At 36.5% G+C, this 16,105-nt stretch overlaps 1 protein-coding gene across 1 annotated transcript; it reads right to left on the bottom strand.

Annotated features, from left to right (window-relative positions):
* Positions 1 to 683: 683 nt before the first annotated feature.
* Positions 684 to 5,172, bottom strand: LOC137744273 ((-)-germacrene D synthase-like). Its single transcript, XM_088681925.1, has 7 exons — positions 4,976 to 5,172; positions 4,225 to 4,486; positions 3,707 to 4,082; positions 3,393 to 3,611; positions 1,802 to 1,940; positions 1,480 to 1,725; positions 684 to 1,159 (listed from the first exon to the last, which is right to left on the bottom strand). Exons 1-7 carry the CDS (start codon positions 5,105 to 5,107, stop codon positions 866 to 868), a joined length of 1,668 nt encoding a protein of 555 aa, XP_088538051.1. The 5' UTR covers positions 5,108 to 5,172; the 3' UTR covers positions 684 to 865.
* Positions 5,173 to 16,105: the final 10,933 nt, after the last annotated feature.

Below are 16,105 nucleotides of genomic sequence, written 5' to 3'. Positions count from 1 at the left end.
ATGAGTAGTTTGGAGATTTCAGAGAAACCGCCGAAGGGAGCGAATGGGTGAGACTGGGTGGTTGGTGGTATCAGATCTGGAATTGGTATATAGATTGGGTTTAAGATAGAGTTGGTTCTGATAACAAATTTGGAGTAATATTAAATAATTAACCTACAACATTCATATACTGTGATTGATTTCAAGAAGGCGCTGTGATTAAATTTATTTCAACAACGGGCTATCCTCGTGGTCATATCAAATAACTGCAACAAGCTTTACTTGTGCGTTATTATTCTAACATGTTCTATTACAGACTGGTTTTGCTCGTTGTTAAAACCATTTACTCACAACGGACTTTAAATGTCCGTGGTAATATTGGATATTGTACAACAAGTCTCTTATGTTTGTGGTGAATTAACTGCGATAAATGTGGTGCTGTCTTGTAGTGTGGTTCCGAAGTCAGATTAACACGTAACTTGCACACATGCACAACACACAAACATTGTCTATGTTGACAGTCTCCAACAGAGGCACACATATTCTCTCTTCTCTCGAACAATCTTGTGGCACTAAGACTAAAAACAATACTCAGGGCAAATACGTGTTAAACTGCGTAACCAAGCTCTGTCCAAGTTTTGGCACCAACAGCCATATAAATGCATGTTTTAGTGTGCTATTTGAGCTGAATAATTAATATATGATTCATTTCCAACTGCATAGAAGTTCTTTTATTAATCATAAAATCATAATATGTAAAGCAAACGCACAACCCAAATTACATTTTTACGGTTTTAACGGATCGTAACTCCTTATTTTTTGTAGGCAACTTAGGCCCTACAGACTACTTTTAAAAGAAACATCACAACACCTAGATATTTTAGGCTCATAAAGCCACGGGTTCCACTAGTGTAGAAACTATAAGATCTTTTAGCACGCCCTTAGCATTAGTGTAGCCATCTTCACACTTGTACACAACATCCATGAGCCGAGCAAAATTAAGAATACGAATTAACAGGGGCATGGGGACAGCGGTAGGGTGGAGGCATGCTTCGTTTATGTCCTTCCATGCATTATGCACTTGTCTTTTAAGTTCAATTATCGCTTCTTCTTCCGTGACACCATATTTCTTCATGTAACAGTTCACAGCTGAGATAAAATGTTCTTTCTCTTGCTCAAACTAGTCATGCATGAGGATTAAGATAAAAAGTAACATAAGTATTAATCCAATCATAATAGTCGTGCTTTGTCAAGATTTCAGAGAGAAGGGGAGGGAAGGGGAAGGGGAGGGGCCACTACTAATTGGTCAAACAGTGATATTATTCTAACTTAACCATTTGCTAGCCCATCAAGTACAAAATTTTGTCATAAAAACGTTCGGTGTACTTAGAAGTGGAACCACTTAATATGAGGTTATATTTTGTTCTGTCAGGTTTTTAGTGTGAGACTTGTTGCATTTGACAATACTCATTAATAGAATTTACATATACGATTAAGTACCTTGTGGTCCACTATGTCATCCATGAGTCTGACAATTTTTGATGCAGCCTTCACCGCCTGAGGGAAAGTTGACAACCAATCAAAGGAGTTTATTGTAGCTTCTTCCATTCCAACAAAGGATGTGGTTATTAGCAACGGGTAGCCACTGGTGACGAGGGATAGAGACATATATTCATCCAGTGATGGTATGTGCTTCTGGTGGAACAATTTGGCTTCATCGAAGTAGCTTCTAACTTGTTTTTTCATCTGACACATACCAGATCATGAGATTATAATAATTCAAAAATCATCTCTACCGCTAATTCATATTGAGGATTAGTACCGCTTCTCTTGCATGGTGGATGCGATATAGCTTCCCATCGTGCAAAAGCTTTTCATGAATTTCATTGTATACATCTAACAACGCTCTATAGCAGACTTTCATATACTCTGGTAGTTGATCCATGGCTGAAACATCCCACCTTATCAAGTAATACATAAATCAGTTGTGTGTAATTAGGTTAGTCTTTCCTTTTGATCGGATGGTGATGTAAGGTAAGATATTTTATATAGAGTTAATCTCAGTTTATTACCCACAAGTTTTATGGTTTTCAACATTTAATACTTAAAGTTTTTTTCATCCCAAAATCATACCTAAAGTGTTAATTTTAGAACAGCTTCATATATCTATTAAATTTTCCATTAGAACTCCACGTGACGCTCACGTGGACAATTACTGACTAACAAGTGTCAATATGGGCCCGTTTCAATATTAAAAAAAAAAATATATATATATATATATATATATATATATCTACCCACCTTCACCCCCTCACTCTCTCCCTCCCTTCTCTCTTCTGGAACCCGCACCCATTCCCTCCCTTCTCTCTTCTGCACTTGCACCACCCTCCTTTCTCTCCTCTGCACCTGCACCCGCACCCTTTCCCTCCCTTCTCTCTTGTGGATGATGCAGTCGAAGGGGCCTTGCTCGATCAAGGTCTTGGCGGTGGTGGTGGAATCGGGATTGAAATGGGGACTAAATCGATGCCGTATCAGGAGGCATGGTGGAGGAGAGAGGGCTGGATGAAGGTATGCTCTTTTTCGGGTGAAGGTATGCTCTTTTTTGGGTGCGAAGGCGCACCCGATGCGGTAGCACCCGTAGCCACCCTCCCAGTTATATAAATCCCCCTAATTTCCATCCAATAATATTCATTATCAGTATTTAATCTAAAGATTAGAACTTTAATTACTAAATGGATAGGAAACAAGGAAAAGGGAAAAACCAGGCGGCGCCAAGGACAGAAACGCCGATAGCGGAGAAAGTGTAAGGAGAGATCTGGACGAGGGCGCGTGCCCAGGAGCTCAAGTAGCTCACCGCTATTGCTGCACCTGACATTTTCAGAAACCCTAATCGTAGACGTGAAATTGTGGGCGAAGATTTGGGGAGGGGAAAAGAGAGGGGGGAGGGTTTCTGATCTGATTCGTGAGATGTGATGAGATGTGGAGGATGGAGATTGTTGTTTGAGACGTGGGTGGTGCGGGTTGCGGAGGAGAGAAGGGAGGGTGGTGCAGGTGCAGAAGAGAGAAGGGGGTTGCAGAGAAGGGAGTGAGAGGGTACGGGGCACGAGGTGGGTACGGATTTTTTTTTTTTTTTTTATAATTTTTTAATATTGAAGTGGGCTCGTATTGACACGTTCAGTAATTGTCCACGTGGACGCTACGTCATCAGTTAACAGACGTTCTAACGGAAAACTTAATAGATGTATGAGACTTAATAGATGTATGAGACTGTCACAAAATTAACATTTTAGGTATAACTCTAGGATGAAAAAAACTTTATATACTAAATGTTGAAAACCACAAAACTTGAGTTTAGTAAACTGAAATTAACTCTTTTATGTATAAGATAATTTTAACTAATGATATATTCATACCTCTCAATAGCTTCAGTAAAGAGCTTTAGTTGTTCATCTGTGCCATATTCGTAAAGGTCATCGATAATGGATGTTATAGCAGTAACTTTGCATGATGTTCTCCTAGCAAAGGAATACTGAGGCTGAAAATAGACTGACATACTCCAGCAGAAGTAGACCTCAACCAATCTGTCTCTTGCGAAAGGTAGCTTGTTTGGCACGTCCAAGTCCTTCCACCACCTGAGTTACAAAAATAATTATTTATTTGTAGCTAGAGGTGGAGAATTCAACTCTTTAGTAAGTGATGTATTTGGATGAAAAAGGAATTAATTTACCTAGTGATTTCGCTTAGTTCTTTCTGATGGACTCGTTGCAGTCGGTTGAAATCCAACTTGGCGAACGTTAGGAGAGTTTCATTCGGTGATTCTCTTAGTTCCTGGTAGACTGACAAGTGATACCTTGCTTCAACCCTTGGTAAACCCTTTCGGAGCGGCTGATTTAAGGCATGGGTTACTGCTTTTGCAAGTGGGGGGCTTAAACGGAATGTCGCCGACTCGAGATTAGTCGTGGTGAAGGTTAGAGCCTCATCTAGTATCTCCTCTCCATGTATCCTAAGGTGTGTGGCTTCATACAAGCCTAGTAGTCCTACAACATCATCAACGAGTGATTCCTTGAAATTTCCATCACCGTCCTTGAACTTGTTGAATAAGTCTGCATGACCAACAAAATGGAAAATTCAGAACCTCAAGAAGCATTTAGACAAAAAATAATAATAATAATAAAAAAAAATAAATAAACAAAAAAACGAAAAACAACAAAATATATGACCAAACCACCATCCGAGATTACTTACCACATGAAACGTTATAACCTTGTTGTCTAAGCAATCGAAAAAGAAGAGCAGCTGTGTACAGGTCATCCAAATCATAAGAGCTCTTGTGAAATTTCTGTAAAATTTCTTCAATTTCATTTCCAAAATGGTAGGACACACCTAAGTGCTGAATGTCATCGATCAAGTTCAACTTTTGGGAAACATTTTCAGGTGATGTTGTTAGCATCCTTCTCACTTCTTCCTTCAGTTCTTGTACATGTTGTTCAAGTTCAGCATCCACTTCCTCCACAGGATCACATTTTGATTTAAGAAAAAAGAAAACGCATAACCTTTATGATATGTTTGAATGAGGAGGTTTCCAAGTACCAAAAGATATAGACTACAATTAATATAAGATGATTATAAGTCTGGTGACATATTAGAAAACGCATAACCCTTATGATGTCAATTTCTAAATTGTAAACATTGAGAAAAGAAAGACACCTAGCCTGAAATAGTTATTGCGTGGCAATTTTCATGACTTTAAGAACTTGTTTTTCCCAAAAACAAAAAAGAAAAAATAGTGTGAATTTAACTTTGGTAGTTAGATTCGCAACATGTTTGCCATAAAGAAGAGAAAGTTAGATAAAATGATTTCGAATCAGTAGCATTTTAAATGATTAAAGTACTCTTTGGTTTTTTTCCTCTTTGTTTAAAATTACAAATTTAATTTTCATAATAATATAGTGTTCAAAATATATAATAGTTTATTGTAGTTAGAAAGAAGTCTTACCAAAGAAGCATAGGACAGAAAATGGTCACCCCAAATGCTGGGAGAAAAAATGGCTGAAGGCTTAGGCCGATGAACATCAAAAGTGTCATTTGGGTTTGAAGATTGAGATAGTGGAACTTCCACAGAAGACATATTTCAAAGATTTCAAGCCTGAAGCGAACTAGCCAAGTGTTATTGCTTTTGTATCAAGTGCTGGTTTGAGTTCAGGAGCTCCATAAGCTTTGCTATTTATAGTATTGCTGACTAGCTACCGCACCCATTGGAAAAAAAATTATATCTACAGAAATTTTACCGGTTGGTCATCAGTTAACCGGTTGGTTTGATGAGCAGTTCCTATAATTCTTGGACATCAGTTAACCGAGCCAACCCTACCGTTGTCTTCCCCATCTCTTCAGTAGATCGTCCTTCATCGTTTAACAGGTAATAATCAAAAGACTTCTGCTTTTGGGTTTACTTTCATCTGCTTTTGAATTTTTTTTTACAATGGTACCATTCGTTTCTGCTTTTGGGTTTGATTTCACCTGCGTTTTATTCTTTCATCTGCTTTTGTGATTTTTTTACAGTGGTCCCATTTGTTTCTTCTTTTGGGTTTGATTTCATATGCATTTCTCTTCTTTCATCTGCTTTGGTGGTTTGTTTTTTAGGTAAATTACATTTTACCCCCTCAGGTTGAGGATCAATTTCAATTCCTTACAGTATCTTTAAAATATTTCAATTTCATACATTTACTTATCATTTTATTTCAATTTCATATATCCGTTAAAAAATCTGTTAAGTTAACCGTTAAGTGATGACATGACAAATATGAGGTCCCAATTTGTGATGACGTGGTTGCCACATTTGTGCCACATGGCTAAACACTTAATAAAAAATTTAAAATATTAAAATAATTATTATAAAAAATTAAAAATTAAAAATAAAAAAACCAAAAACCCAGACTTCGTCTTCCCCGCCGAGCACCCTTCCATCCCCTCCACCCCCTCCACGACTCCACCCCTCCATCTTTTCCACCGGAGCACCCCTTTCTCCCACCCCCATCATCCACCCTTTGCCCACCCGAGCCATCCTTCTCCGATCCACTCCTCCCTCTTCACCTCCCCGACCCACCTTCTCCCTCTCCTCCACTCTCTTCACCTCTCGTCCCTTCTCTCTCCCCAGATCAACCATTTCCTTCCCTCCTCCACTCCCTTCTCTGCTCCACGATTTGCATCCTATCAAATCTGATGGCGATGGAAGTTCTTCATCCTTCCCGTCACCGAGAAGGTGAAGAACGAAGGTGAGAAATGAGAGATTGTTGCAGACCATGGCGACCTGGTTGGACGGCGGTGGCGGGCTTGGGCTGGGCTTTCTAGGCCTGGGAGTGGTGGCAGGAGGTGAGGTAAAGGGAGAGGAGGAAGAGGGTGATTAGATAGAGAGAGTGTGTGCGCGCTGATTTGGGGGTGGGGAAGACGAAGGGGGAAGGGGATTTCTGGGTTCCTTTTTTTTTTTTTTTTTTAATAAATATTTTAAATTTTTTTAAAAAAGTGTTTAGCCACGCGGTACAAATATGGTAGCCACGTCAGTATAAATGGGGATCTCATATTTGTCAAGTCATGAATTAACGGTTAACTTAACAGATTTTCTAACGAATGTATGAAATTGAAATGTTTTAAAGATATTGTAAGGAATTGAATTTGACTCCAAATTTGAGGAGGTAAAATGTAATTTACCTTTTTTTTTTTTTTACAGTGGACCCATTTCTTTGATTTTTTTTTTTATTTTTTATTTTTGGGAAAATGGACCCATTTGTTTGATTAGTTGTCTACATTCGTTGACAATGATTAATGTATTTGATTAATCGTTAAAAGTTGATAGTGTTGTATTTGATTAATCACTAATAGTTGTTAGTGTTTGGGTAATTAATTAATATTGGGCTGAAAAATATTAAAAGCCCAAGCATGCAAGGGCTTTTTGGATTTGGGTTAGTTGAAGCAGAGACTCAAGATAGAATTAAATATTATTTCTTGACAGCTAATAGACAATAAGCTTATGATTGAAGTGATAAAGAACAAATGGCAGCTCACCTTCGTTTAATGTTATAAAGGAAAATTTGACGAAAAGTTTCCGGTACTGTTTATTTTAACAAAAAATCACATTTTTACACTAAAAAGTCAATCATGGTACTATTCATTTTACTCTCTATTTTATCTTTATCATTAAAACTCAAAGTTTTCAAACCATTTTTATTAGTTTTCCTTTTAATAATTGTACATAACTCCCTTATCAAACTCATTCTAACTAACTTTTGGTTATCGGAAAGGCAAATAATTTCCTACAGTACATACTTAGAAGATTATAGCTGGATTTTTGGGCCTTGTTGATTGTTGTTCCAAGCTTCAATCGCCAAAAAAAAAAAAAAAAAATTCATAACATGTTAGGTAGCGTCACTAATTATTTTTTTTGGAAAATGGACCCATTTGTTTGATTAGTTGTCTAGATTCGTTGACAATGATTAATCATTAAAAGTTGATAGTGTTGTATTTGATTAATCACTAATAGTTGTTAGTGTTTGGGTAATTAATTAATATTGGGCTGAAAAATATTAAAAGCCCAAGCATGCAAGGGTCTAGATTCGTTGACAATGATTAATGTATTTGATTAATCATTAAAAGTTGATAGTGTTGTATTTGATTAATCACTAATAGTTGTTAGTGTTTGGGTAATTAATTAATATTGGGCTGAAAAATATTAAAAGCCCAAGCATACAAGGGCTTTTTGGATTTGGGTTAGTTGAAACAGAGACCCAAGACAGAATTAAATATTATTTCTTGGCAGCTAATGGACAACAAGCTTATGATTGAAGTGATAAGAGACAAATGGCAGCTCACTTTTGGTTAATATTATAAAGGAAAATTTAACGAAAAAATCTCGGTACTGTTCACTTTAACAAAAAATCACATTTTACACTAAAAAGTCAATCCTGGTACTATTCATTTTACCCTCTATTTTGTCTTTATCGTTAAAACTCAAAAATTTTAAGCTATTTTTATTAGTTTTCCTTTTAATAATTGTACATAACTCCCTTATCAAACTCATTCTAACTAACTTTTGGTTATCGGAAAGGCAAATAATTTCCTACAGTACATGCTTAGAAGATTATAGCTGGATTTTTGGGCCTTGTTGATTCTTGTTTCAAGCTTCAATCGCCCAAAAAAAAAAAAAAAAAATTTCTTAACATGTTAGGTAGCGTCACTAATTATTTTTTTTGGAAAATGGACCCAATTGTTTGATTAGTTGTCTAGATTCGTTGACAATGATTAATGTATTCGATTAATCATTAAAAGTTGATAGTGTTGTATTTGATTAATCACTAATAGTTGTTAGTGTTCGGGTAATTAATTAATATTGGGCTGAAAAATATTAACACCCCAAGAATGCAAGGGTCTAGATTCGTTGACAATGATTAATGTATTTGATTAATCATTAAAAGTTGATAGTGTTGTATTTGATTAATCACTAATAGTTGTTAGTGTTTGGGTAATTAATTAATATTGGGCTGAAAAATATTAAGAGCCCAAGCATGCAAGGGCTTTTTGGATTTGGGTTAGTTGAAACAGAGACCCAAGATAGAATTAAATATTATTTCTTGGCAGCTAATAGACAACAAGTTTATGATTGAAGCACAAGGGACAAATGGCAGCTCCCTTTCGGTTAATATTATAAAGGAAAATTTAACGAAAAAGTCCTGGTACTGTTCACTTTAACAAAAAATCACATTTTTACACTAAAAAGTCAATCCTGGTACTATTCATTTTACCCTCTATTTTGTCTTTATCGTTAAAACTCAAAGTTTTCAAACCTTTTTTTATTAGTTTTCCCTTTAATAATTGTACATAACTCCCTTATCAAACTCATTCTAACTAACTTTTGGTTATCGGAAAGGCAAATAATTTCCTACAGTACATGCATAGAAGATTATAGCTGGATTTTTGGGCCTTGTTGATTCTTGTTTCAAGCTTCAATCGCCAAAAAAAAAAAAAAAATTCTTAACATGTTAGGTAGCGTCACTAATTATTTTAACAAGTCGGATTTCAATTTGAGTTGTATTACTTGTTAGCTTAATCGATTGACACAACATAAATCATTAAAATAATAAATAAACACAAGCACAAAAAATATGTCTCGTTTCTTATTTAAAGTCCCACAATCAGCCCAATTTCAAAATACGTCAACTTTCAAACCTACACCAGTACATCTTTCATTTTTTGTGTGTAATTCATGTCTTATAAGGACCGACTCTTTGTTTTTTTATTTTGGAAAATGACTGTAGCAAAACTACAACTAAAACTCCCTTAACTTTTATTAAACAACAAGTCTAAAATTACAAGCAAACCAAAGGCCCAACTTACAAATATACACAACCAAAAAAGAGCCGAAACCAACAGAAAAACAGAAAGAGGCCAGTGAAGCCCAAAAGAACCAACTCTTTGGTGCTCACATTTTTTGCGAAATTTAAAAGGGATTGAAGGTGAACAATCAAGTAATTTTTCTTCTAGCTCTGGTGAGAGATTTTTCAGTGAGACCGGTACATAAGGTGATATATCACATGTCATTATACAAAGAGTGAGATATGTGTGCTAAAAAGTTAATAACTTAAAGAATAAAATTTCCCATCACTTCTATTAAAACACTTGATGTACCACTTATATTCCTGTCACAATGAAAAATTTCTCTATTATATCACTCACCCTCTCTTGACATTGTTTACGAGTGGCTCAGCGTGGCTAAAACATTTTCTGAGACATGTGGACGCAGAGAAAACGTCGGTGATTCGGTCCGAATAACTTTCCAAACCGAAATGTTTGGTTTTACTTAAATTTCTTAATGAACCTGAGCAATTCAGTTCCTGCAGTTCCAATTCGGTTTGACCGGTTATCGATTGTAAACCGAATTATATATTATTTTTTTCGAGTCCTACTTCAACATTCAACCTGTATGTTTCCACCAACAAATTCATAGCCAAACTATTGGAAATATACGAGATAGACTTGACAATATTGCAAACAACACAGTACTAACATAAAACTATACAATATGAAAAATTAAATATTTGAGTTGAGCATTAATGGGTTCGGGTTGAAACGGGTAGACTCGTTAGTGACATGTTAATTAACTGATTGATTTAGTGTCAACTACAAGTATCAGTTTAAACCAGAGACTGACTTTTTCAATAATTGTACATACCTCCCTTATCAAACTCATTCTAACAATCCTCATCACTAACTTTTGGATACCTTATTTGAAATGAAGTTTCATGCTTCAACAAATTTCTTAATGTGTCAGGTCGTATCACCAATTATTTTAACGGTTCGAGTTTGAATTTGAATTGTATTAATTGTTAACTTAACCAATGGACATAATATAAACCATTAAAATAAAAAATAAACACAAATACAAAATATATGAGTCGTATCTCAAGAAACATATGATATCCTCATTTTTACACACATCATCATTCAATCGTTTTATATAGAAACATGTGATATCATCCATTTTACACACATCGTCATTCAATTCCACACATCATCTTTCAATCTACTTATATGGGCCTATGGCATGAAGCTACATCTTTCATTTTTTGTGTGTAATTCGTGTCTTAATAGGGATTGAAGAAGCAGACCAGTCAACTTAACGTTGTTTACGAGTGGCTCAGAGAATTCGCAATTGCAGACGATGGGTGGTTTGAAGATTCTGCCACGCATGATGCTAGCCAACGTTGTCGTCTTTGTCGGGCATGGGTGCCTCCGCATACGAAGAGCGAGTACGAAAACGACGGGTTGAAACTTATACCTGTGGGCCTATGGCGTAAAGCTACGTCTTTCATTTTGTTTTTGTGTGTAACTCGTGTCTTTTTAGGATTTGAATCCTGCCGCGTGTTATGTACCTGTTGCCAGGTAGGTACTATCAGCTATCAATGTCAAAGTACTTTGAAGAAGGAGACCAATCAACTTAACGTTGTTTACGAGTGGCTCAAAGAATTCGCGATTGGAAACGAAATGAAATATTCAAGAGAAGTCGTGAAAAATTAAAATTCTAAACAAAGTTGAATTTATATGAAAAGTTGAAATTAATAACCAAAATTTTAGGAAAATGTTTGATCAAATTTTTATAAGGAGTGTATGTTTAGTCTAAAAAAATCAAAAAACGAGGTGCCTATATCAAAACGTCTCTAAATTTTAATTGTAAAAGCAATTGTGTGGTGTACCATGTATTCAACAATATGTAGGATGTTAATATAAAAAGCTTTATTTATACTAACCTTTTTGCACGTACTCATGCACTTGCAAAATGCCTTTTTACATCACGGTGCGCTACGTACGGCTTATGAAGTTCTTTTTTCTTTTTTACATTTGGTCACGCATAAAGACATTCTTATAATCATTTATAATTTGTAACCTACATTATGAAAGGTATCAAATGAATAAACCAAGAAATCAAGAATGTCTTTATACGTGAAGTCAAGCATTAACTGGAGATACAGAAGCAAATCAAATTAATTTATATAGGTCACAAATGCTATTCATTATGTAAAATTAAATTCTTGCTCCTATCATTTGTGTCCATTCTCGATTTGTTGAAATCCACTTTAAATTTTCTTCGTATTCCTACATAAACCAAAAAAAACAAGAACACAATAATTTTTTTGACAAAAGAAAAGATAACATGAGGAAACAATATATGCAATAACAATAACTTGCATATTAATATCAATGCAGAGAAGAGCTTGTTAGAAAATATTAGTATTTATATTTATTTTAGTGTTTGGGTTTTCCTTGTTAGTTTAAGAATTGGGCCTAACCCATCCAAGTTAGGGTTTCTTATGTTTAGTTCTCTATAAATATTGCTTGTCATTTAGTTTGAGAAACAAGTTAGTCACAATGTAGCCTCTTAGGGTGTGTTTGTTGCACCGGATAATCTCGAACTGGATCAGCTTCAAGGACTAAGATGGATTGGCTTAATCAAGCTTTTGATACAGTATCAAACTAAAAAATAGGATAACTATCAAATTTAGATATTACATTATCTGATTCCTATTTATTAATATGTTAGTATTAATCTATCATTTTATTTGTTTCTAGAAACACCTCTTTCTAACATGTTCTTCTTTCCTCCGCTACTCTCTCTCTCTCCCCCCATATCCCTTTTTTATCTAGTTCACCATTTTCTAGAATTCTCTTCCACTCTCCATATACATCTCCCTATTTTCCTCTTCCCATCTCCTTCCCATCCCCTCTTTTCCAACGTCCACTCTCTCCCTAACCTCTCCCTTTTTTCCTTATGAAGAGGATTCGTGCAAAGGATTCATCAGAGCTCACCACCCAATGCCTCCTCTAATTTTCTCGGAAAATTTTAGGATTTTCTTTTGATTTTGCGTTTTTGTTTTGAATTTGTTTGGGAGATTCGTCTGCATGTGCTTTTGGGGGAATTTTAGATGTTGGATTTTGAGATTTAGGCAGTGGGTGGGTGTGGGTTTCAGATCTGGGCAGGGGTAAGGGAGTAGGAGTTGCAAACGACAAAGGTATGCAAACGATGTTGGAGACGAGATTAGCAATCTCGTGGTTTTTAGGGGGTCTCACAAGGATGACTTAGCGAAGCACTTAGTCGGAACGAGTCCGACTTAATCCCATTTAAGTTTAGTCCAGCTTGCACCAAACACGGGATTAGTAGTCTTAATAAAGCAGTCTAGTCTAGTGAACTTTAACGAGGGCAAAAAAACACACCCTTAGGGTTTTGTAGCCATCTTGGCATTTTTGTTTGTTTAATAATATTCCTATTAGTTTGTAGTATTGGTTATCGCCCACTCTGATATTCAACTTGGTATCAGAGCAGGTTTCATCATTCGGGATGTAATCTGCTTTGGGTTGGTATCCGTTTGCTTATGTCCGTTGTCGTTCGTGTTCAAATTGTCTAGTTGTGTTTGACAGTTTGCAAGGAAAAAAAGTGATAATTTTTTTAGTTGTGTTGACGGCCTTCTGGTCCTTTCCCGCCGTTCGTATTTGCCTCTGGTCACTTGCTTGTTTGACGAAGCCCAGACCCGAGAACCATAAACTCTGATCGAGTTCGTCTTCGCCTTGGATCACCTGCATTCTAACCCGCACCACCATCTCCGCTGCTACATCCACCCGTTCACCGTACCCGCACCGACTCGTACAAGTCGGATTTGTCACAATCCTATGAAGTCCCCTTCTGCAGTTTGACTTTGCACTAGAAGTTTTTTGGTTTGCTACAATTGGTTTTGCATGAATTGAAGAAAGGCAGAGAGAAGGAAGAAAAAAAAGGGAGTTTTAACGAAAAACCCACGGTATTGTTTACTTTAACGAAAAACCACATTTTTACACTAAAAAGTCAATCATGGTACTATTCACTTTATCTTTTAGTTTGTCCTTATTATTAAAACTCAAAGTTTTCAAGTCATTTTCATTAGTTTTTCTAAAATAAAAATTGTGTTTTAGGCCCACACGGGCAGGAGAAGAAATTGTTGGTTTTTTGTTTTTTTCTTTGGGCCCACGTTTGATATTGGGTTTGTGTTTGGAGTATGTTGTTGCTGACCGCAACAGTTCCTCGGGTGCTTGGAGTGTTGACCACTCAAGTGATAGTTGTCAGAATTTGTTGACGTTACAATTGAGATATGGAAACCTCGTTCGTTTAGTGACGGGTTCTTTCCATACTCTCAACACTAGTCAAAATCAGTTTTCCAGTAAGAATCAGTTTGCCAATCCAGTCAAATCAAGTTCGCCAGTCAAGTCAAGTTCAGTCAAGTCAAGATTGCATGCCTGCCAATCCGCCTAACGGAGCCAGTCCACATCTGCTTGTTTGCAAACCCATGTCGTACACTGCCATGAGTTTGACAAGCGGTGTTGGAAAATATTAGTATTTGGGTTTTCCTTGTTAGTTTAAGAATTGGGCCTAACCCATCCAACTTAGGGTTTCTTATGTTTAGTTCTCTATAAATATTACTTGTAATTTAATTTGAGAAACAAGTTAGTCACAATGTAACGCCTTACGGTTTTGTAGCCGTTTCAGCATTTTTATTTGTTTAATAATATTTCTATTAGTTTGTAGTATTGTTTATCGCGCACTTTGATATTCAACTGAGCTATATATTCTTCTCTACCGAGAGAAGAGTAATTTAAAAGACAAAAATTTTCTAACCTAAGTCATGGAGGCGAAGCATCCATATGAGAAACGAAAGACCACCATCAAATTATCAAAATCCAGTCAAACATAAATGAAAAAAAGACACGAGTAAAATAGAAAAAAGAAACGAACTCCATCGTCAAAATTAAATCGTACTTTGCATCGCCTCCTCATCCACGGGAACTGTTTGCTCCCTATATTCACCATGGGCCTCTCGGGCATGCCGGGAATTTACTCAAACATGAAACTGGTGGGTGCGAGCGTGCCACTACTAGATGCCGCTAGCAGACGGGATTTGAATGATTGAGGTTGCGCCTAAATTCGACTTCAAACCAAGAGATTGTGTCATTGAGTGGGAGTGACTCAAATCAGGGTTCTTTCTTTGCCTTAAAGATAAGGACTTTACTTATATGGAGAAATGTAACAACAACTAAATCACAAGGTTGCTGGAAGTCTGAATGACAGAGGAAAATAAATGACTGGTTTTGTAGATTGCTTGTAATTTAAATGACTGAAAATGAGTTGTACATAAACTAATATGAGATCGATACTACTAGTAAACAGCAGAGCTAATAAACAAGGAAAGCAATGGATGATTGGTTAGAAGCTAAATGTCTACAAGGAAGCTGATGAGTTGATTTGAGTAGAGTTGATTGATTGGTTGTTTGAGTGTCCATAATCCTTCTACCTCTGCTTCTTTATATAGAGATCTGAAAGAACCCCCTTGCTGAGAACAATGAACTTGCCCGGAAAAAGCTTGGCCAGCTTGCATTGTGAAATAATATTAAAATGGGAACTTGCATTTCCACCACATGTTTTCACCACTTGCAATAAACTATTAATTAAAAGAAGCAAGTTAGCCTCTTTCATCATGTATCCTCTGTCAGAATGTCTGTGTCTTCCCATCTACTTGCATTAGGAAAACATGCAATTGTTGTTTAAACAAAGTTCTTGGGAAACCTCCACCACCCAAACAAATGGGAAAAGCAATATTATAACGTCAAATAACTCCACTTGCAGCCAAATATCTTTCCAAGTTAGCCTTGTTGCACATTAATCCTCCAAATGCCATATTTTACCCAAATGGCCCAAATAAGTGAAATGGTGCACATTTTAGGTGCAAACAGGAACAACATATAGAACCCTCACACTGGAATTTCCAGAAGGCATATGAATTTAAAGATGCCTTTGCATCGCTTCCTCATCCACGGGAACATCACATAGAACCCTCGCACTGGAATTTCCAGAAGACATCCTCAATGAAATTTAACACGTCATGCAGATAAGACTCCATTTGAAGGAGTTGCCGAGTTTTTTGCCTGAAAAACAGACAAAATCGAAGAACAAATGAGTCCAACTCTACAAAGTCCATGCAATGCACCACATGATAAGATCAAATCCACTACCTGTTCTCTTCATGTGAACTACTCCGATTACTCACCGCACCATCAGTGGACTGCCCGTTTTGCTGCGGCTCCGGCGCTTTCTTGCTACCAAACTTGGCATCGTAAAAATACAAATAATTTTATCAGTGGAGAAAACAGAAGCAAGCAAAACAAACAAAAGCAAACACTGTGTACCTCAAAGCAAAACGGAAGCTTATACCCAGATTAATTTCATTTGAGCACCTGGGATAGGGAGGGAGAGAGGGAGAGGAATTACCGCAAATCTCAAAGCAAAAAATTGAAAAAAGAAGAATCGGTGACCTGGACGTTGGTTTCTACCCCTTTTATCCCACTTTGGAGTGTTGGAGTGTCGGAGTCTACAAAAACGAACATTATCCCACGTACGAGTGTGGTAGTCTGCAAAACCGAAAGGGTAACTGCTGAATGTAGTTGCAAAACTGAACGTGGTGATCCATCCTTTCTCCCACGTTATACTTTCTTTATTCTTCTTTTTTAAGAACCTTTCCACTCTTACGCTTGAGTTTATTGTTCTAACTGTACGTTTTTT

The sequence above is a fragment of the Pyrus communis genome, chromosome 12 (genome assembly GCF_041283825.1).
Source record: "Pyrus communis isolate YQ-2024b chromosome 12, ASM4128382v1, whole genome shotgun sequence".
NCBI classification, from domain to species: Eukaryota; Viridiplantae; Streptophyta; class Magnoliopsida; order Rosales; family Rosaceae; genus Pyrus; species Pyrus communis.
The sequence above is the reverse complement of the archived record's forward strand: the minus strand, read 5'-3'. Positions and strand labels throughout refer to the sequence as shown.

Coding starts and splice junctions, on each gene's coding strand:
- LOC137744273 (XM_088681925.1), bottom strand. CDS start 5,107: ATGTCTTCTGTGGAAGTTCCACTATCTCAATCTTCAAACCCAAATGAC. Junction 4,487..4,975: donor TTCTGTCCTATGCTTCTTTG/GTAAGACTTCTT, acceptor GATCCTGTGGAG/GAAGTGGATGCTGAACTTGA. Junction 1,160..1,479: donor ATGACATAGTGGACCACAAG/GTACTTAATCGT, acceptor ATGCATGACTAG/TTTGAGCAAGAGAAAGAACA.